This window comes from Nyctereutes procyonoides, unplaced genomic scaffold, assembly GCF_905146905.1.
Source record: "Nyctereutes procyonoides isolate TBG_1078 unplaced genomic scaffold, NYPRO_anot_genome, whole genome shotgun sequence".
Lineage (NCBI taxonomy): Eukaryota > Metazoa > Chordata > Mammalia > Carnivora > Canidae > Nyctereutes > Nyctereutes procyonoides.
In genome coordinates, this window is record NW_026575020.1 from 60,030,413 (window position 1) to 60,052,730 (window position 22,318).

The window sequence follows — 22,318 nt, forward strand, 5'->3', positions numbered from 1 at the left end:
CTTGTGACTGGTGGCTTTCTCCCTCGGCTTCCGCGGGTCGGGACTGGCTGCTACCTCCGGCGGCCCGGGCTGCGCGGCTCCTGATTGGCCAAGAGAGGCGCGCACGCCCCGCGCGATCCTTCGTCGAACGTGGCAGTGGGGCGGAGCTCCCGGCTGAGGGGCGGGGCTGCGCCTGCGCCTCTGAAACCCCTCGTGTTGCATTCTGATTGGACGGCTTGCCCGTAACTGACACCGCTCCCCCCGCACACACCCGCTCGCCCAGCCGGAAGCTGGGGCAACGCGACTTCCGGTGCGCGTGAGGTTCGGGCGGTGCCTGCGGAGGCCGCGGGCCAGGGGCGCGGGGGGCCCGGGGCGGGCCGAGGCCGAGCGGGGTCAGCAGGAGGGGGCGGGGGGGGGGGCCGGTCCCCCGGCGGGCCCGGAAGCGGGGACGTGCTCCCGGGGCCTCGGGGCAGCGGCCCGAGCGCCGCCAGTGTCCGGCCGGCGGGAGGCCCCGCGCTTGCAGCCGCTCCCCGACCCCGCCGGCCGCGAGGCTGCGGAGCACCGGCCGGGACTCGGAGGCAGGACGGGGATCCCCGAGATGCGTGTGTGGACACGTATCGATAGTTTGCATGCACTGGGTTAACTGGAAATACTCCCGTTTTAGCCGCGTGGTTTTTTTTTTTTCTTTTTTTTAAACTAGGAACTAGGAAACTTAAAGTGACATTTAGTTAAAGTAACGTGCAAAGCGTGGCTCACGTTGTTTTCGTTGGCCCCGCGCTAGACCGGTCAGCAGGCCCCGTCCCAGCAGCCCGCCCCGCCCCCCCGCCCCCCCCCCAACAGGCCGTTTTTTTCCTCCAGGAAACCTTCCTCTTCGTTTAATTGGCTTCCTCTCTTACGAAAGGGCCACCACCAGTGGTTTGAGGACTAATCATCAATTTAATGACTTGGCCGGAAGGCGAGAAACGCCCACGCTCCATGTACACGTTGGCTGCCCTAACGTCCTCATTTCACAAACGGTCAGACACAGAGAAAAGGTGCCTTTGTACCCTCCAGAGTTCGCATTTTGTTGCTGCCTTGGCTGGTGAGGCCGCGCTCTCTCACCTCCTGTTGGGGCTCCCTCCACTCCGCGAGTTCCTGAAGGTCAAGACCAGGTTCTCCGTGTCTTGCCCCCCCCTCCCCCCGCTCGTGTCACTAGAGCAAGGGTCAGCAGAGGGGGTGCCCCTGCCGGCATCCCTGTGTCCTCTGAGCTGGGGCTTTGCTGGGGCTTGGGGCAGAAGGGCTATGCACACGTGCCTGGCAGCTGCCACTCAGCCCGGCTTCAGTGGGGCCCTGGATGGATGACAGCTCTACGTAACTAATGGCAAGCAAAGTCCCCTTTGCTTTTTCCAATGGGTGGCAGTTGCTTCATGGCTGCTGCCGTGTCTTCCGACGTTTTTGTGATTACCGTGACCCTTATTGTATAGACCACAATTTTGGGTCGGATATAAGCAATATTTGTACCTTGTCCGGCTTTCAGAGGCACTCATAAAGACCAGTGTTTAGATGGCTGCATGTTGCAGCTTCATTTTTTCCTGCTGATGGGGACAGAGCGAAGAGATTTAAGATATCATGATGTTGATGAGTCTGTGATGGTTTGGAGCAGCTTCACCCAGGAGCATACCGTCTTGACAAAAAATGAGAACTTTGGGACCCAGGGGAGAACAAACCAGACAAGGGTCCAGCTGCGGCCATGACCGAGCCTTCTGGTAGCTGAGTCTGTGCCTCCATGTAGCCAAGGGCAGCCGACACACCTTGATGCAGGTGATGATAGTGCAGCCCAGGTGGCAAGGCCAAGTCATGTCCTGTGAAGAGCAAAGCCTAAGCAGGGCTCTGGCCTGGAGGGGGCACGGTGTTTGGTATCTTGGCTGCACTGTGTGCTTCTCAGGGTGCCTGCGCCTCTTGAACTGGTCTTGTGCCAACCTGTGCAAGAGCAGCAATGTTGGGGTCCTCCAAGTTGGAAGGAGGCCTGATTTGGGGAAGGCCCGAGATCCCCAGTTTCTGTGGGGTTGGTCTCGGAACACAGGTTCACTGAACACCTCTGCAGGCCTCGGCTTGGAGGGGAGGCCTGGTGTGGATCTCCTTCCAAGGGTCCCCTCACGTATCTTCCAGAGGCAGCTCCAGAGAGAGGCCCCGAGGCTGTTCACCCTGCACCCAGGGCCCTGCACTGGAATGTGCCCTTGTGACAGTGGCTCTGGCATCTCTCAGGACCAGCACAGCGGCTCCAGGGCATCCTCCGGGCATTTCTCCTTCTCTGAGAAGCTGCCCATTAAATCTCGTTTGAAGTACTGAGTGACGTTTTGATAAATACTATTCTCAAAAGTAAGAGTTCTCAGAGTAAAGCTCCCTCGCAGTCTGTGACAGGGTAGGTTTCGAGGGAGTCACCAGCAGGCTCACGGCAGCCAGGAAGTGCTCGCTGGCGGCTCCTGACTGTAGGGTCCCAGTGGGGCAGGACCGCACAGCCAGCACAGCCAGCCCGTGTGCACTCTGGGACACAGTGAGGAGCGGCCTGGGGGCAGGAAGGGGTCCTGATGTTGGAGTGGGACAGTGCTGGGCATGGAGATTGTACTAAGTCACAGGAATGAGTCGGTCCCATCAGAGGTCCTGACCTGGCATCCACTGGCACTTCCTCAAGGAAGAGAGGCCCACCTGGGAGTAGATGAGGGGGCAGCTTGGGGATTCCTGGGGGGCACGGGCTGAGGACGGGAGGAGAGAGGACCACACGCCCTGGCTCCCAGGTTCCGCGTGGAGCCAGGAGGAAAATCAGGTTAGACTTGGGACCCAAGAGACACGTCATGTAAGTCCTGCGGGCACCACCCGACGTCGCCCTTCACCCGGGGCGGAGCCAGCACAAAGTCCTGGCTGTTGGCAGGGAGCCTGCACAACGGGGCAGGTAGGGTCCCAGTTCACGTGTCAGGGGCTCGGAGGGCCCCGCCGGTAGAGCAGTGCTGACCGCGCGGGGCCACCCTGGGCCTCCCAGGAAGCAGCCTGGGAAAGGTGGGGCGGCGGGAGGCGGGCTCGGGCGCCCAGCTGGGGGCGGGCCCGCTCTTTGCCGCGGCCGCTGCCGCCACTAAGCAAGCAGTGCCACCTGCACGAGTCAGCCAGCAGGGGGCCCCGGCCCCAGGCCCGGGTCACCAGGCTGCACCAGCCCCCGCTGCAGGAGCGGAGGGGCGCGCCGGCGGGGCCTGGGAGGGCACACTCTAAGCCACTTCAGGCCACGGAAAGAGCAGGTTTCACAGCGGGCGACACGGCAGAGGGTCCCCGGAGCTCGGGTGGCCCATGTGCCTCTCCCCACCCCGGGCCGGGGGAGGGGCGGCGCAGTTGCTGGTGCCCTTGGGCGGTCTAGGAGGAGGCAGGTCATCCTGCCCTACAGCCCTGCGGAGGGGTTCCCCCCTTGCTGCTCCTGCACCTCTAAGCAGTGAGGGTCCCCCAGTCCTCCCATCAACCCCACTCCACCCATTCTGCCTCGGGCCCCTGATCTCTGTCTGGCTCCACAGGGAACCGGGGCAGGGCCAGCCTCGGGTGCTCCCTGTGGCACCCACTTCCCTCCAGCCTCCTGCCCCAGCTGCAGGGACCCTCCAGTCCCCCTCCCTCTCGCGCAGGCCTCCGGGCTCCAGCCAGGTTCCCCTTCTTCCGGGTTGGGGGGACTCCCTCCGCGGAGCCTGTGCTCCAGACCTCCCAGACAGGCCTGCTGCACACTTGCACCTCCCCACTGGCCCAGAACCCCTGCAACACAGGCCCTTTGGGGAGACTCCAGGCCTCCAACTGCCATGAAGCACTGGCCACACGAAACTGGCATGAAAGCCGGGCAGCCCGGGTGGAGCAGCAGTTTGGTTTGGCTCAGGGCATGATCCTGGAGTCCCGGGATCGAGTCCCATATCGGGCTCCCTGCACGAAGCCTACTTCTCCATCTGCCTGTGTCTCTCTCATAAATGGGTAAAAATCTTTAAAAAGAAACTGGTACGAAAGCCTTCCTTCCTCAGAAAGCCTTCCTTCTTCAAGGGCTGCAGGGGCAGTGGCTACTGCCTGGGGAAGAGCCAGCACTTCCCGGTGCGTCCCTACTGCCCCCCCCCCCCCCCCCCGCCCCCGGAGACAAGCAGCAGACACCCTGGCTCCTTTGGGGGAGTTTATTTCCCGGTCAGAAAAGGAGAAGCAGGGTCAGGCTCCGGAACATCCTAGGCCCAGGCCTAACAAGGGAGGCAAGGGGAGGGAGGCACAGGGGAGGGCTCCGACTGTGCGGCTTGGTCCCGCAGCTGTCCTGGCTGGGTCCGGGGATGGCCTGCCGGGGATGGTGGCACCGAGCCTGGGGGCAGAGGTGGCAGGCCAGGGGGCCCAGAGGACGGCACATATGGAGGCAATAAATACTGACCGGCCAGGCACACGACACCAGGCCGGCAGGCCCGGGTGGGACAAGTAAGGCTCGGCCGCTGGCTCTGTCCGGCAAGGGCTGTGTGCTGGGGCCCCGGGCTCCTGCACCGCCCCCTGGGACAGAGAAGGCAGAGGCGTGAGGACACCTGGCCTCCCATATGGGAATGGAGGCAACTTCAGTTTTGGCAATTTGGCTTTCCCCAAGCCCCTGGAGCCGCCCCCACTGCCCTGGCCAGGGGAGGGGGCTGGCTAGGCCCTGGCGGGCAGGGGAGCAGCAGCAGCACATCCCACACACCTCCCCGGGCCACGGGGATTGCGGAGGGGGCAAGGACCGGGGGAGACCACATGCTCATGCAGACACGGGGGGTTAGAGGTTAGTGACAGCCCCCACAGCACACGTTCCACATGTTAAGGCATCATGGTTAGACGGTTACGGACAGCGATGGATGAACTGACCGGGGACAGGTGAAAGCAGGAGGGTGGCTGGCCCCCAAAAGGCCTCGAGTCATGCACCCCACCCCACCCCCATCCCGGAAGAAGAGAAAGAACAGGATTCAGGGCTACTGCGAAGGCCCACAGGGACCCGAGCACCCCCACGAGATTCCCTCGGAAAAGCCAGGGCCTCAGGTCAGGTGAGGACAGGTGGGGGAACATGAAGGGGTACGGAAGGGGAGGTGGGGGCCTGGCCTGGAGGCTCCCTCCCCCCTCCCCACCCCCAGCACAGGCAGAAGCAGCAAGGCGAGACCACCGAGGAGGCTGGGGCCTGCGGGGCGGGGCCGGGAGGGATGGGAAGGGTCGGCCAGGGGGAGCAGACCCGTCAGCACTTTGGTAAGGGGTTGGGATGGGGTGGGGCGGTAGGGGTGGGGCGTGTCAGACAGGTCCGTCTGTCTGTCCGAAGGCCTGCCCGCCTCCCGGGCCAGGGCTCAGTCCTTCCATTCCTTTTTGATGGTAAGGTTCCACTCCCAGGACAGGTGGTCAGTCTTGTCGTCGTCTGTGAAGCGGGACTTGATGTTGTAGCTGCCGCGAGCCAACATACCCTTGGGTGCCTCCTCCATGGGGGTCAGAAACTCGTACTCCTCTGCCCGGGGCCCGTAGCTCCCCACCATGTAGTCAGTCTTGTCAACTGTGTGCAGGAGACACACGGGTCACCGGTGCTCCCGATCCCGCCAGGGCTGAGGGCACACACAGCCATCTTCCTCTCCCTCCTGGTCCCAGAGCCCTGGGCGGCCACCTCCACCCTGCCCCCTCCCACAGGCCACCTAGGTGGTGCCACGCCATCTCGGGGGCAGGGCCAACGCCCCACTCACTCTTGACGCCTTTCCTGTACGTGTGCTGGATGTACTTCATCCCTGACACAATCTCCCGGTTCACCTGCAGGGGGAGAACCCAGACAGAGCTCGGTGGGGCCCTCCAGGCCCGACACCTCCCAGCTCCTCCCACAGCCTCTGCCTTACTCGGAAAGAGATCTTTATCCGGTACTCCACGCCCTCCTTCAGCACAAAGGACTGCTTCTTGAAGCTCTCCAGGTCCCCTGTGCCCAAGAAGATTGCACTAAAAGGCTCAGCTGCGGGAAGCTGCCCGCCTCAGCATCTCCCATCGGCAGCGCTCGGCGCTCCTTCCGCCCCCACCCTGACCCCACCCGCCGCCCAGGTCCCTCCAAAGCCAGAGCCTGCAGACTTCCTGGTAGCGCTTCTCGCTCCCCCCACAAGGGGGCACCCACGTTCCGAGAACTAGTTTCGGCGGAAACAGCAGGGTGGCAGGCGGGAGGACCTCAGTGATGCCACTCACCTGTCAGGTCCAGCTCCAGGGGGCCCGGGGCTGTGCTACACACCAGGGTCAGGCGGGTCACAACAACATTGGGGACGTTGGGGTCTGCGGAGGGAGAGTGGGTTGGAGGGCCTCCCCACCTCCCACTTGCTGGAGGCTGGGGGGCGGGGCTGGCGGCTGAAACCCAGAAGTGACAAGCATCCCTTTTGGTGCTGCCTCAGCCCACTTACCAGCAGACACGGCTACGCGGCCCAACAGGGCCTCCTTGTACTTGCGCAGGCTCTCGTCATCCTTGTCCAGCTCCTGGATCTCCTGGATGCTCTTCTGGGCAGGGGGCTTGTAGTTGACGGAGTGCTCATCCTCCTCGTTCTCAGCTGCGATCTGTGCGAGCTGCTCAGCTGTGGGCTCTTGCTCAGCCATGCTCACTCCTAGCTGGTCTGGGACACCTGTGGGCAGGGACAGGGCTGTGTCAGCCTGAAGGGACGCAGGTCTCCCTCTCCTGCCTCTCAGCAAGCCCCTCCACTGGTGCAGGTGCGCTGTACTGACGGGCCCTCTGCAGGTAACCCGGCCCCTTGTCTGGGCACAAGGGGATGTAGGCCTTTGGGAGAAAAGCAACTGCAGACTCAGCTTCGCCCCCCAAACAGGCTCCTGAAGCCCAGAGAGGGCCACACTCCTTGCCCTGCCCACCTCGGGGACCTGCTGGAAGCTGGGACAGAGCATCCAGAACCAAGTGGCGCCTGCAACCCGCTCCTTGAAAAGACCAGGCATCCCTCTCCCAAGCCTGGGGGAGAAGACAGCACCACTCCAGCCCCGACAGGGAGGGGTCACCTCTGAAGTCCTGAGATTCTTCTGCAGCTGCCCAGACCCTCTCCCCAAGCGACACCTCCTCCTGGGTCTCCCCGACCAAACACACTCCCTGGGCCCGGTTCTAACAGGGAAGCAAGTCCTCACAGCGCAGCTCAGGTGACCCGGCCAGCCCGAGTCCCACAGGTGGGTCCCGGCGCCTCACCAGGAGCCCTAAGTACCCGCCAACCTCTTCTCCAAGGGCCAGGGTACGTGAGCCACGATTTGGGAAGCGCGGCCGTGCCCACATGGTCTCAGGATCCTCCTCCGGGATCCTGGCCCCGGGCGGCTCGGACAGCGTCGCCCCGGGATACGGAAGCCCGCTCGGGTCCTCCGGGCGGCGCGGGAGGTGGGCCGGGGCCCTGGCCCCCTGGACCTCGGCCTGCCCGTCCCCGCGGACCGGCGGGCCGCCTGGGGTCGCCTGGGGCCGCCCGAGCCCCACAAAGGGCCGCCGGCGGCGGGGTGGGGCCAGCCGCCGTTCCAGGCCTCCCGGCCGCTTCCTCTGGAATTCCTTCCTCTAGAAGGCTCACGCCCTGACGCCACCCAAGTGTGGCCGCGGGCGACAGGATCCTCCGAGAGCGATGGCCGCGGCCCACACTTCCTTCCGCAGCGCTCCGCAATCTGGGCGGGCGGGCGCGCCGCGCGGGGAGGGGTGCCCGGGACCACGCCGCCGTGAGGGCGCCGCGCCCGCCATCCCCCGGGAGGGGCCGCCGGCCGGGTCCGCCGGCGAGCAGCGGCGCGCACGGGGGCGCCGCGGGACACGGGCGGTGGCCCGCGAGGAGGCCCGCGCCCACCCCGGCGAGCGGCGCGAACAAAGGCGCGGCACCCCCGGCCCCGCGGCGCCCGCCTCCCCGGTCCCGCCCCGCCCCGCCTCGCCCTGCCCGCCGCCGCCGCCGCCGCCGCTCACCGGAGGCTCGACCGCGCCGCTCTCGCGCTCCCTCCCGCACGGAATGACGAACGTCGCCGCCCCGCCCGCGCGCGCCCGGCCGGCCACTTCCGGGGTCACGCGACTTCCGCTCGCGCCGAGCGGACGGCGGAGGGCGGACGGCGCATGCGCGCGCACGGGCCGCCGGGAGCGCGCCGCCGCCATCTTGTGGAGCCGGCCTCCGTGGGCGCGTCCGCGGGGGCGGGGCCGGGGCCGCGCGCGGGGCGCCGGGTGCTCTCCGGTGCGGTGCGGGGCGTCCCCGGGTCCCGGCGCGCCGTAGGGGGCCCGGCCCCGGGGCGCTCCTCGCAGCCTAATCCGGAAGCTCCCGGTGCGGCCGGCCAGCTCGCTTCCGCCCGCCCTTCCCCGCGGCCGGCAGGTGTCCGAATGAGCCGCGCGCGCCGCCGAGCCCCGGCAGGTGCCGCCCCCCCCCCCCCCCGCGCCCCGCGCCCCGCCCCCGGCCCGGCCCGCTCGGCCCCGCGCGGCACCTGTGCGGCGGGACCTGAAGGCAAGCTACGAACCTGGCTACCCGGTGGGAGATATTTTTTAGTCCCGGGGGAATATGTGCAGATTCTGCGAGACGTAGGAGCCGCGCGCCGGCTGTGTGTGCAGAGCTCGCTGTGTGTGCAGAGCCTCGGCTGTGTGTGCAGAGCCTCGTGGTGAGCGCCTCGGCGTGCTGCTCTCCGGCTTCCCCTGTGCAAGCCCGCGCCCCGCCCGCCGCCCTGCACGCCCAGCGGCTGGGAGAGGAAAAGGTCGGCTTGCAGATCACCCAAGTGCTTTTGAAAAACAAAACAAAAAGTAAAAAAAAAAAAAAAAAAAAAAACCCGCTGTAGGAAAAATCAAACACGTTTCATTCGTGATTTATTACAGTGTAAAAACGTTCCCATGGTGTTTAGCAGCTTAACACAGCAGTTCTACGGCTGAGATCAGGGAGCTGCTTGGCAGGCGGCCCTGGCTCCTGGTCCTTGAGGTCAGGTCGCAGGCCAGCCGCCGGCCAGAGCCCCGGTCCCTAGGCTCTTGCAGATGCTATGAACAGGAGTCCGGTTCCTCGTGCGCTGGAGGACTCAGTGCCACCTGGCACTCGCGGCCTTTCCAGAGGGCTGCCCACAGCAAGGTAGCTGGCTTGTCCCAGGTGAGGCCTCAGAGGCGGACAGGTGGACCATGGACAGAGGACAAGACCCAGGAAACAGCAAGCACTGGAGGCGCAGCTGCACTGGCTCTTGGAAGCTGAATCTCAGAAGCAAGGTCCCTGGTGCTCTGCTCACACAGACCTACCCCCGGAAAAGTGTAGGAGGGGCCGCGGGGTGAGAAGACCGGCCGGCCAGGCCAGGCCGTCGGGCCCTATCTTGCAGGTGCCCCACCACATGCACCAAAGTCCAAAGAAGGGTACCGTGTGCCCGGTGTGCCCGGCAGCTAGCTTCAGCAGTTAGCAGCCTGCGGCCTTTCTTCCACCTGTGCCCTCCCTCCTCCCCCCTCCCCCCAACACAGCAGGTTTGAAGCAAACCTCAGAAGGGACGGCGACCATAAATCTTCTAGCATGTGTTTATTTCAGAGGAAGGGGATCCCTTCTGGCCACCGCCCTTATCCACCTGTTGCAGGATCTACCGCCAGGTAAGGAACAGCTCAGTGGACTGGCTCGGAGCAGCGACCTGCAGCTGCCTCTGCTGTTCTGTGGGCTGCGTGAGCACAGCCGGAGCTCTCCTGCCGTTGCTGTCAGGTCAGGTCCAGGGGGGGCCTGCGCTCAGCCGAGGCTGCCAGCCCCAGGCCTTTCCACACGACTCCTGTGGGATTTTGGCAGGTGGATTCCAAGGGCAGGTGTTCTGAGAGGCCTGCTCACAAGTCTCGGTGGGAACCCACTGGGCAGTGCCAGAAACCAAACTTCGGCAGCTTTTCACTAGTCAAGCCCAAGACGTGAGTGCGCCCGGGTGAAGGGCAGGACATTGGATTCCACCTCTTTCAAGGAAGAAAAGCAATCACCGTGTGGTCTCCTGATCCAACCAAATGACGCGCATTCCTCTCCTATAAACACGCGGCCTCCCAAGACCCCTAGAAGTCTCATCCCCTTTTGACTTCAGCTCAGGTGCAGGGGAGAGTGGCGCTGGGGTGCGGCTTCTCTTAATCTGAAAATTGAGGCCCAAGAACCGGAAGCCCTGCCCCACAGCACCAGATAAACCATCCCATCTCCCTCCCTGACATACACAATCTGGGAGTGTGATATAAAATGGTGTTGGCTTTGCACTAAGTTTTGGGTAATTTCTTATAAAGCAACTGACACTGGAACACCAACCAGGAAAAAGAACAACAGTCCTAAACATCATTAAAGATCCAAACGGGGATGCCCAGGTGGCCCAGGGGTTGCACGCCTGCCTTTAACTCCGGGCGTGATCCTGGGGTCCTGAGATCGAGTCCCACATCAGGCTCCCCATGGGGAGCCTGCTTCTCCCCTATGTGAATACAGTAAATAAATCTTTTTTAAAAGATCCAAACAGGGGATCCCTGGGTGGCGCAGCGGTTTGGCGCCTGCCTTTGGCCCAGGGCGTGATCCTGGAGACCCGGGATCGAATCCCATATCGGGCTCCCGGTGCATGGAGCCTGCTTCTCCTCTGCCTCTGCCTCTCTCTCTCTCTCTCTCTCATATGTAAGTTTATTGTGAATAAATAAATAAAAAAAATTAATAAATAATAAAAAGAAAGCATATGTTGGAGAATAATTTCAAAGATAACACTTTAAAAAATAAAAAAAATAAAAATAAACAAAAGATCCAAACAGGGGATCCCTGGGTGGCTCAGCGGTTTGGCACCTGCCTTTGGCCCAGGGCACAATCCTGGAGTCCCGGGATCGAGTCCTGCGTTGGGCTCCTGGCATGGAGCCTGCTTCTTCCTTGTCCTGTGTCTCTGCCTCTCTGTCTCTCTCTCTCTCTCTCTCATGAATAAGTAAATAAATAAATAAATAAATCTTTAAAAAAAATAAAAAGATCCATACATTATTTTCCTTGATCACATTGTGAGTTCTTTCATTTTTGTTTGAATCAAAATCAAATTAAATTTCATGCATGGCAGTTAGTTGTACACTGGTGTCTTCGTGGATAGGATCATCCTCCTCGCTCCATGTAATGTCCTATTGAAGGACCCTGGGGTCCTGCAGAGTCCCCATGGCTGAGACCCTGGAGGCAACCCCCCAGCCCAACGCTGAGCCGCTCCTGTCCTCCATCCTTTCCGTGGGGTGGAGGGCAGACCTGTGGAAACCAGGTTTTGGATGTGATGTGGTGCTTCCTTTAGTTTTTGTACCATCACAAGGGAGCAGTGACACTATTTTAAAATTTTTTTTTTAAGTTTTATTTATTTATGATAGAGAGAGACGGAGGGAGGGAGGGAGGGATGGAGGGAGGGAGGGAGGGAGGGAGGGAGGGAGGGAGGGAGGGAGAAGCAGGCTCCATGCCGGGAGCCCGATGCGGGACTCGATCCCGGGACTCCAGGATCGTGCCCTGGCCAAAGGCAGGCGCCAAACCACTGAGCCACCCAGGGATCCCCTATTTTGAACTTTCTGTTAAATTAGCAAAGAAACCTGGGATCCCTGGGTGGCGCAGCGGTTTGGCGCCTGCCTTTGGCCCAGGGCCTGATCCTGGAGACTCGGGATCGAATCCCACGTCGGGCTCCCGGTGCATGGAGCCTGCTTCTCCCTCTGCCTGTGTCTCTGCCTCTCTGTCTCTCTCTGTGTGACTATCATAAATAAATAAAAATTAAAAAAAAATTAGCAAAGAACCTAAGATGTGAGCACGCGGGATAACAGCTGGGCCGCACCTGATGCAGGGGGGCTGGGGGGCTGGGGGCAGCTGTGGACCTACCTACACCTTACACCTCAGCAGTGCTCAGGTGGCGGGCCTCAGCAAGGGCAGGGTGAAAAACTTACCCCGAGGAGATCACCGTGGGTGTGAGCAGAGGTTTGGATACAGGTTCACTGCAGCATTTTTTCAGCATCAAACCTTTTCATCCCAGGGATCTGAAAAGCATGGAACGGATCACTACGTGGCCCAGGCACCCCTGTGGTGGCGGGATATCTACGTGGTACTTAATAAATGCTGATGCAGGAGCCCAGAGGGGCGGGTAGCGGGGGGTGCTGTGGGGGGCTCAGCGGTTGAGCACCTGCTTTCACCTCAGGCCCCTTCAGCTCAGGGCATGACCCCGGGGTCCCGGAATCGAGTCCCGCATCCCACTCCCCGCAGGGAGCCTGCTTCTCCCTCTGCCTGGGTCTCTGCCTCTCTCTGTGTCTCTCAGGAATAAATACATAAAATCTTAAATAAATAAATAAATAAATACAAATGCTGATACACATTACTTTAAAAACCCTGTGAATTAAAGCTTTTCCTTTTTTTTTTTTTTAAATTTTTATTTATTTATGATAGTCACACAGAGAGAGAGGGAGAGAGAGGCAGAGACACAGGCAGAGGGAGAAGCAGGCTCCATGCACCGGGAGCCCGACGTGGGATTCGATCCCGGGTCTCCAGGATCGCGCCCTGGGCCAAAGGCAGGCGCCAAACCGCTGCGCCACCCAGGGATCCCAATTAAAGCTTTTCAATGTGATTCAAATAAAAATAGTTAATAACATAGACAATCTTTTTACAGGTATAATTTACAAAATCCATCCACCAAAAGTTTATAATTCAAGTATTTTTTAGTAAATCTGTAGAGTTGCATAAACATCACTCCAAACTTTACCTCGAGCTATTTGCCATTGATGCCTCTTCCTACCACCCCATCTCTCCCGGACCCTGGCAACCACTGTCCTGCTTTTTGGGCCTTTTTTGCCTTTCCTGATCATTTCACATAAGTGGAATCATACAATAAACAGTCTTATGGTGTCTTGTGATTCCACCAATGGTGTCTTGTGACTAATGTTTCTCAAGTCCATCTATGGCATGAAATGTGTGTGCTGTCCTGTTGCTTAAGTAACTATAGCACGTTTTGTTTTTATTCATTTGTTAATTGATGGCCTTTTGGTTTCCTTTTTGTCCATTGTGAACATTTGCATTTTTCTTCGTGCGAACCTATGTTCTTCTATCTCAGGTAGATTCCCAAGAGTGGGATTCCCCATATTTTCCAAGGAGGATGTTTCCATTTTACAGTCCTGCCAGCAATAAAAGAAGGTTCCAGTGGGGCACACCCTACACAATACTTGGCATTGTCTGTCTTTTTGATTAAAGCCCAGTGTGACATGATGTCTCATTGTGGGTTTGATTTGCATCTCCCTGATGACGTCTCTTCCTTGGTAAAACATCTACTCAAGTCTGTTGTCCATTTTTTTAAAGAGATTTATTTATTTATTTATGACAGAGAGAGAGGCAGAGACACAGGCAGAGGGAGAAGCAGGCTCCATGCTGGGAGCCCGACGCGGGACTCGATCCCGGGACTCCAGGATCGTGTCCTGGGCCAAAGGCAGGCGCTAAACTGCTGAGCCACCCAGGGATCCCCTCTGTTGTCCATTTTTAAATTGGGTCGCCTTAATCAGTTGTAATAGTACTTATATGTTCTGGATATCATTTATCAGGAGTATTATTTGGAAATATAAAGATTTTAAAGATTTTAAGTAATCTTTACACCCAACATGGGGCTTGAACTCACAATCCTGAGAGCAAGAGTCACATGCTCCACCTACTGAGCCAGCCAGGCACCCCAGGTCACCATAAATTTAAGAGTTTATTTCTGAAATCTCAATTCTGTTTCCCAACCTATATGCCCATTCTTTTTTTTTTTTTTTAAGATTTTATTTATTTATTCAAAAAAGAATGGAGACAGAGCCAGAGACACAGGCAGAGGGGAGAAGAAGGCTCCATGCAGGGAGCCTGATGTGGGACTCGATCCTGAGTCTCCAGGATCACACCCTGGGCTGAAGGCAGCGCTGAACCGCTGAGCCACCCAGGGATTCCCCCCCATATGCCCATTTTTAACACCCCAAACCCTTGGTTACTGTAGCTCTGTAGTCACTTTTGATAATAGATAGTTTAAGTTCTCCAAGTTTGTTATATTTTTCAAAATTGCATTGCCTATACTAGGTCCTTTGAATTTCCATATAAATTTTAAGATCTGGGGCAGCCCGGGTGGTGCAGCGGTTTAGCGCCGCCTTCAGTCCAGGGCCTGATCCTGGAGACCCGGGATCGAGTCCCACGTCAGGCTCCCTGCATGGAGCCTGCTTCTCCCTCTGCCTGTGTCTCTGCCTCCTTCTGTGTGAGTGTGTGTGTGTGTGTGTGTGTGTGTGTGTGTGTTTCTCATGAACAAATAAAATCTTTAAAAAAAAATAAGTAAAGAAAAAAAAAAGTAACTTCTCCCAACATGGGGCTCAAACTCACAACCCCAAGATCAAGAGTTGAACAGTCCATGACTTTGCCCGGTACCTGATTTTTTTTTAAATTTTTATTTATTTATGATAGTCACACAGAGAGAGAGAGAAGAGAGAGAGAGAGAGAAAGAGAGGCAGAGACACAGAGAAGCGGGCTCCCTGTAGGGAGACCGATGTGGGACTCGATCCCAGGACCCTGAGATCAGGACCCGAGTTGAGGTCATATCCCAAAGATTTTATTTTTAAATAATCTCTATACCCAACACGGGATTCAAACTTACAACCCTGAGATCAAGAATCACATGCTCCAGTAACTGAGCCAGCCAGGTGTCCCTAAAGGGGCATGTTGTCTTTTTCTTTATTCCTTTCTTTCTTTCCTTTTTTTTTTTTTTTTTATTTATTTATGATAGTCACAGAGAGAGAGAGAGGCAGAGACACAGGCAGAGGGAGAAGCAGGCTCCATGCACCGGGAGCCCGACGTGGGATTCGATCCCGGGTCTCCAGGATCGCGCCCTGGGCCAAAGGCAGGCGCCAAACCGCTGCGCCACCCAGGGATCCCTCCTTTTTTTTTTTTTTAAATGAACTCCCTGTTCACATCCTTGTCTGTTTCCCAATGTTTGGTTTGTCTTAAATTATTGATATTTTTTATTTAAGTTTTTTAAATTTAATTAATTTAATTTAATTTGAAATTCCCTGCCTTAAATTTTTAATTTTTTTGAGTCTGCTTTTTCCATTTCAACTGCAAAAAATAGGGATTCTAAAAAAAAAAAAATAAGGATTCTTATTTTCAACATAACAATATCATTAACAAAACAAAACACTACCATTAACATACCTACCAAAGTCAACAGTGCTTTCTTAGTATCATCAAATATGAAATATTTATTTTTTTGTGTCTCAAAACTGTTGTTCAAGCTGGTGTATCTACATCAGGATCCAGATGGAGTCAACACTACGCACTTGGACAATGCACTATGCACTTGCACTAAGATGTTTTTTCTCACGCAAACCGTCTGAAACCAGCTGGGTGCCCCACAATTCAAATTCTGGTGCTACCTGGAATTAGCCCAGACCCCGCAGGTTGAGGGCTCAATCCCACAAGGCTGCCCCTGCCTCAGACCCTGGCCACAGGTCAGGTGCCCAGGCTGCCCAGGCTTTTGCCAGCGGACTGCACATAAGAGGGCTCCCGTGACCACGCGGCAGGCTCCATACCTTGCTAAAACAAGTCAAAAAAGTCAGGAAAATGCTTTACTTACAATCACTGGTTTATTATAAAGGAACAGCCAGATGCAAGAGATATCTAGGACGAGGTATGGGCTCGGGGGTGTCACTTCTGTGCAGGTGCACCACCCTCCCGGCACCTTCGAGGGTCCACCAATCCAGGAGCTGAACCCCATCATTTAGGAGTCTTTATGCAGGTGTCATTAAAAGGCACGATTGATGAAATCATCAGCCATTGGTGATTAACTGGGCTCCCCTCTCCAGAGGGTGGGGTATGGTGGCACTGAAAGTCCCAACCCTCTAAGCACAGCTTGGTCTTTCTGGTGACCAGCACCCACCGTGGAACTATCCAGGGGCCCCCAAGAGTCACCTCATCAACACAGACCCTGGTGTTGAGCTGGTGTTCAGCTCCTCCCTGAAAGGAGCTGGTTATGAACAACAAGACCATTCTGATTGCTCAGGAAACTCCAGGGGATTTAGGAGCCCTGCCAGGAGCTGGGGACAAAGATCAAATATATATCCATTATACCACACTCACTTCCGTCTCCTTTTCTGTCCTTGTGGTGCTTAGGTGTGCAGGAAACCAGGACACTGGGGTTGACAATTTCGCATGGGTGCTTCTGGATCTGCCTGATGGGATCCTCCAGGTGAGCTGTGGCACGCTCATCTGCTCCTCTGGGGTCTCAGGCTGGGTGAGCCCCAGCGGGCTTCCACTGCTTCACCTCAGGGGACACTCTGCTTGTCCCACCTGTGGTGAGGTGCACTAGGCTCTGGGATGTCAGGCTGGTCCACCTGTCATCAACTGCCACATCGACCTTTTGTCCGACGGTTTCAGCAGCCTCTCGGGATTGTTCTCAGCCTGCATGGTTTCATTAGGCATGTGCAAATGGCCATTTTCTAATACTTCTGCATTACTTAGCTGGAATTTTTTTTTTAAGATCTTATTGAGTTATTTGAGAGAGAGAGAAACAGAGAGCATGAGCAGAGGTGAGGGGAGAGGGAGAAACAGGCCCCTGCTGACCAGGGAGCCCGACGTGGGGCTCGATCCCAGGACTCTGAGATCACGACCTGAACTGAAGGCAGACACTTCACCAGCTGAGCCACCCAGGCCACCTCTTAGCTGGAATTTTTTTTAAAAACCTGGAGTCGGGCAGCCCCGGTGGCTCAGCGGTTTAGTGCCGCCTTCAGCACTGGGACCCCAGGATCATGCCCTGGGATGAAGACAGGCGCTCAACTGCTGAGCCACTAGGCATTCCTGCAGTGAGGGATTTTTTTTTTTTAAGATTTTATTTATTTACTCATGAGAGACACACACAGAGAGAGAGGCAGAGACACAGGCCGAGGGAGAAGCAGGCTCCATGCAGGGAGCCCGACGTGGGACTCGATCCCTGGTCCCCAGGATCAGGCCCTGGGCTGAAGGCAGCACTAAACCGCTGAGCCACCAGGCTGCCCGCAGTGAGAGATTTTAATGCAAAAATAAAACCATCAGGGTACCAGGAGATGAGCTCATTAATTTAAAACATATCACCTTGTCTGTGATCATTTACCCTAAGCTAGGCCAGAGCCTGTCTGTGTCTCTGCCTGTCTCTCTCTATGAATAAATAAATAAATATTAAAAAAAATACCTGGAGTCATCGTCTATGTAATCTCTTCAAAATACAATTTGCATAGAAAAAAAGATTAAGGGCAACCCCAGTAGCTCAGCGGTTTAGCGCTGCTTTCACCCGGAGTGTGATCCTGGAGACCCGCGATCGAGTCCCACGTTGAGCTCCCTGCATGCAGCTGCTTCTCTCTCTGCCTCTCTCTCTCTCTCTCTCTCTGTCTCTCATGAATAAATAAATAAATAAATAAATAAATAAATAAATAAATAAATAGAAAAAAGATTGACTTTTTTTCCTTTTATTTGCCAATTTTTATTTTATTTTTATTTTTTAAAGATTTTATTTATTTATTCATGAGAGACACACACAGAGAGAGAGAGAGGCGCAGAGACACAGGCAGAGGGAGAAGCAGGTTCCATGCAAGGAGCCCGATATGGGACTGGATCCTGGATCCCCAGGATCACACCCCTGGCTGCAGGCGGCGCCAAACTACTGCGCCACTGGGGCTGCCCTATTTGCCAATTTTTAGAATGAATTAGCACTCACGGGACCTCCAATGATGAACATTATTTTTTTTTTCCTTCGGTAATTAAGGGACACTGGGTGGCTCAGTTGGTTGAGCATCTTTTTTTTTTTTTTTGAGCATCTAACTCTTATAAATTTTTATTTATTCATGATAGTCACAGAGAGAGAGAGAGAGGCAGAGACACAGGCAGAGGGAGAAGCAGGCTCCATGCACCGGGAGCCCGACGTGGGATTCGATCCCGGGTCTCCAGGATCGCGCCCTGGGCCAAAGGCAGGCGCCAAACCGCTGCGCCACCCAGGGATCCCTGATGGTTTTATTTTTGCATTAAAATCTCTCACTGCGGGCAGCCCGGGTGGCTCAGCGGTTTAGTGCTGCCTTCAGCCCAGGGCCTGATCCTGGGGATCAGGGATCGAGTCCCACGTCGGGCTCCCTGCATGGAGCCTGCTTCTCCCTCTGCCTGTGTCTCTGCCTCTCTCTCCCTGTGTGTCTCTCATGATTAAATAAATAAAACCTTTAAAAAAAAAATCCCTCACTGCAGGAATGCGAAGTGGCTCAGCAGTTGAGCGCCTGTCTTCAGCCCAGGGCATGATCCTGGGGTCTCAGGATCGAGTCCCACATCAGGCTCCTTGCATGGAGCCTGCTTCTCTCTGCCTATGTCTCTGCCTCTCTCTCTGTGTGTCTCTCATGAATAAATACATTTAAAAAATAAAATAAAATCTTTTTAAAAAAAGATTTATTTATTTATTTATGATAGAGAGAGAGAGAGAAAGAGAGAGGCACAGGCAGAGGGAGAAGCAGGCTCCATGCCGGGAGCCTGACGTGGGACTTGATCCCGGGACTCCAGGATCGCTCCCTGGGCCAAAGGCAGGCACCAAACCGCTGCGCCACCCAGGGATCCCCCCCCCTTTTTTTTAAATAAAATCTTTCACTGCAGACAGGACGCCTGGGTGGCGCTCAGTCGGTTGAGCTCTGCCTTTGGCTCAGGTCATGATCCCAGGGTCCTGAGATCGAGTACTGCATCAGGCTCCCTCCTCAGCAGAGTCTGCTTCTGTCTCTCCCTCTGCTGCCCACCCTGCTTTGTGCTCTCTCTCTCCCAAATAAATAAATAAAATCTTTTAAAAAATCTTTATTTTTTTAAATCAAAAATAGGTGCCCTGAAACAGGTGCTCACTTAACCTCATAACGTCTCCCTGAAGATAACTGTGGGTCACAGAGTGGAGAGCAGTGAGTCTGCAGTAGAGAAGCTGGGCAGCAAACCCCTGAACCTGGTGACCAGGGCCGCCTCAGCACTACCAAGACAGACAGACTGCCATCCTTGCCCGCGGGATGCGCTGGGATGGGAGCAGCCCACCTGCGCTGTTCTTACCAGGAATACGTCACCCTGGTCTAATCATGAAGAAAGGAGACAGTCCCCGGTGGGACCAACCATCAGAAGCACAGAGGTCATGAAAGATAAGGCAAGGCTGAGGCACCACCAGTTTAAGACGCTCACGGACGTCTTGGGGTCAGTGGACCGGGCAGCCCCTTCCCTGTGGACCAGGAAAAGCGTGAACAACACAGGCTGTAGGGACAGTTGGCTGGGGGTCCCCGGGGGGCTCAGCACTTGAGCGTCTGCCTTTGGCCCAGGGCATGACCCCGGGGTCCAGGGGTGGAGTCCCCCATTGGGCTCCCTGGAGGGGGCCTGCTTCTCCCTGTCCCTGGGTCTCTGCCTCTCTCTGGGTCTCACGAATAAATAAAACCTTAAAAAAAATAAAGGACAGTTGGCTAAATGGAATCCGGCCTGTAGTTCGGAGGGTGGCACCCTTAGCCACCACTGTTGGCGTGTGATTATGGAAAACAGTGTCCGAGTGTTTCGTTTTGTTTTTCAGAAGGAGGAGTGGGGGAGGGGCCGAGGAGAGAGCCTGGGGCCGCCCCTGTGCCCCCTGTGCCCCCTGTGCCCCTGTGCCGCCGTAGAGCCTGCCGCGGGGTGGATCTCACACCCGAGAGCAGGACCGGAGCCGAAATCAAGCGTTGGATGCTTAAATGACCAAACCTCCCAGGTGCCCCCGGAATATCCTTGTTTTTAAAGAAATACACACAGAAGGGGCCCTGGGTGGCTCCGTCGGGGAAGGGCCTGCCCTCAGCTCGAGTCCTGCTGTCGGGGTCCCGGCGTGGGGCCCGCGCGGGGGTGCCCTGCTCCTCCCTCTCCCTCTGCCGCTCCCCCTGCTAGTGCTCTCTCGCTCTCTGTCAGATAAATGAATCTTAAATTTAAAAAAAAAAGGAAAAACACAGAAGGGTTGGGGTACGCTGCACTCGTCTCGGTTCAGATTAAACAAGTGGACGCCACGTCTGGGGAGACGCCCTGCACTACAGTCACTTCCCTGTAAATCTGAGTATGGAAATGACAGAGGAACACTCAGTGGCACTCCCGGGGACACAGGTAGGAGGACAGAAGCGGACCGAGAGGGAGGATAATGCCGGAGGGACCCGCGGCTGTATTGCCTCAGGAGCCTTACCATGTTCGAGAGAGGATTCCAGAAGATTTTCACAAAACAGGGCAACCCGAAGAGAGGTCAGGTGTGATCCTTATCTTTGTGAAGCTGCAGTAAGGACACTCCTCCCACTCGACAAGGTCAACCTTGTAGGAGTCCACTGTGCTGAGCAGGAGGCATGCTGGTTGCGGCACCCCCAGCTCGCTTCGGGGGGTCCTCGGAGTCACCCGGGGGGCACACCTTACCTCTGAGGGCTGTTATTCCATCCAGATGTTTTTGCTTTTTTAAGATTTTATTTATTCATGAGAGATAGAAAGAGAGAGGCAGAGACACAGGCACGGAGAAGCAGGCTCCCTGCGTGGAGCCCGATGCGGGACTTGATCCCAGGACCCTGGTCTCACGCCCTGGGCTGAAGGCAGGCACTAAACTGGTGAGCCACCTGGAGATCCCCCATCCAGATGTTTTTTTTTTTTTTTTTTACTTAAAAAAAAGATTTTAGTCATGTATTCATGAGAGAGAGAAGCAGGGACACAGGCAGAGGGAGAAGCAGGCTCCCTGTGGGAAGCGTGATGCGAGACTCGATCCCAGGACCCCGGGGTCATGACCCGAGATGAAGGGAGACACTCCACTGACTGAGCCATCCTGGTGCCCCATTTGTCTGTGTTTTAAGTGATCTCTACTCCCAGTGTGACGCTTGAATGCATGACCCCAAGACCAAGAGTCGCAGGCTCTGCCCAGCCATCTGGCCGGGACGCCCCTGACACCTGACATCCCGTACCCCACCCCCCAGCTCTATGAGGGCAGAGGGTTGTTTCACTCCCCCTACTTCCCCAGCACGTGACGATGGGGCCTGGTACCTGGCAGGCACGCACACATTTGCTGGATGAATAAATCAGTTTTGTTTTCTTTAACCTCAAAAATAGTTTGCTTCCCCAGGTGCCTGGGAGGATAACGGGACCTGTGTGGGCCGCCCGGCCCGTGGGGACACAGGCCCTCAGGGTACAGGTAGAGCTCCTGTGGCCGGGACAAGACACAGGCCCGCAGTCTCGTCCCCACACTTACTTTTTTCCCATCGTAGATTTTAGAGTGGATTACAGTTTCTCATTTCTGTTTCCCGTGTTAGACTCTCAGCTCCCTGACGGCAAGAACAAGTGTCCTCACTCCGGGGAGGGGACTTGCACAGAGTAGGCTAGAGGGCCTCGAAGGACGTCCGAGAAGGGCAGCCATCGCTCACCAACAAGCACAGAGGGTGGTTGTTTCTTTTCTTTTTTTTTTTTTTTTAAAGATTTTTATTTATTCCTGAGACACAGAGAGAGAGAGAGGCAGAGACACAGGCAGCGGGAGAAGCAGGCTCCGTGCCGTGAGCCCGATGTGGGACTCGATCCCAGGACCCCAGGGTCACACCCTCAGCCGAAGACAGGCCCTCAGCCGCGGAGCCCCCCAGGGGTCCTGAGTGCTGTTGTTTCTTCTTCCAGATTGTTCTGTAACCACATGCATCATTGCTCAACTAAGCAAAAACCAAGAACCCGCTCCGGAGCTGACTGGCTTCCCTCCATCAGCCACCTGATTACCTGTCGGCCGAAGGCCCAGGGGCTCGAATCCCCGCGGGAAGCGGGACTCAGGCCAGCCGGGTCACGTACCCACTTCTGGACCCGCCACGGAGCTGCCACGCGGACCGCCGGCTGGGAAGAGGGTCGGATGGGTTGCGTCCGGGCTGAGGCGGCGGCCCAATGCGCTGGGCGGCTGCGGGGCAGGGCTGGAGCCAGGACCGCCTGGCGTCACTTCGGCCTTCGCCCTCGGACCGACACTGGGGAAGAGCAGGCCGCAGCAGGGCCGCCGGGCGCCGTCCCTTCGGTTTCCTGGGATCGTGGATGCCGTCTGCACACCCAGCACCCCGCTTTGCTCTCAGGAGCGTCCCGGCGTAGACGGGGACTCGGTCCTCCACTCTTGAAGTAAAACGGGGCTTCCTGTCTCACAAATAAGGAGCTGAGGTTCACAGCGATTAAGGCTGCTCTCGGCTCCCATGGGGTCTGCGTGTCATCTGGCTCCATCCACCCCATCGCGACATCTCAGGTGACCGGGTCTTATAAGTCATCTCCTCACGCCTCGGGGTGTCCCCAGCTCCTGTGATGTCACCTCCAGTTTCTCCTGCCACCTCCAACCCTCTCCTGGGCCACACCATCTGCCGCTTTGCTAACGTCCATGTGTCAACAGCTGCTACGTTGGGGACACCAGTTCAAAGGACCATGGG

The 22,318-nt window shown here is 56.9% G+C and overlaps 1 protein-coding gene and 1 long non-coding RNA gene across 4 annotated transcripts; one reads left to right on the forward strand and one right to left on the reverse strand.

Moving 5' to 3' along the window:
- The first annotated feature begins 214 nt into the window (after positions 1–214).
- Positions 215–2,307, forward strand: LOC129512622 (uncharacterized). The gene is made up of 2 exons (XR_008665070.1): positions 215–289; positions 838–2,307. It is a non-coding gene; the product is annotated as an uncharacterized LOC129512622 (long non-coding RNA).
- Positions 2,308–4,128: 1,821 nt separating this feature from the next.
- On the reverse strand, positions 4,129–8,542 carry ARHGDIA (Rho GDP dissociation inhibitor alpha). 3 transcript variants are annotated; one of them, XM_055338038.1, is made up of 6 exons: positions 8,437–8,542; positions 6,381–6,596; positions 6,172–6,255; positions 5,838–5,914; positions 5,691–5,754; positions 4,129–5,506 (listed from the first exon to the last, which is right to left on the reverse strand). In XM_055338038.1, the coding sequence occupies exons 2-6, from the start codon at positions 6,568–6,570 to the stop codon at positions 5,307–5,309; spliced, it is 615 nt and encodes a 204-aa protein (XP_055194013.1). In that variant the 5' UTR covers positions 6,571–6,596; positions 8,437–8,542; the 3' UTR covers positions 4,129–5,306. The 3 variants fall into 3 exon arrangements, with proteins under 3 accessions (XP_055194013.1, XP_055194009.1, XP_055194018.1); XM_055338034.1 differs by lacking the exon at positions 8,437–8,542 and adding an exon at positions 7,901–8,029; XM_055338043.1 differs by lacking the exon at positions 8,437–8,542 and adding an exon at positions 7,160–7,273.
- Positions 8,543–22,318: the final 13,776 nt, after the last annotated feature.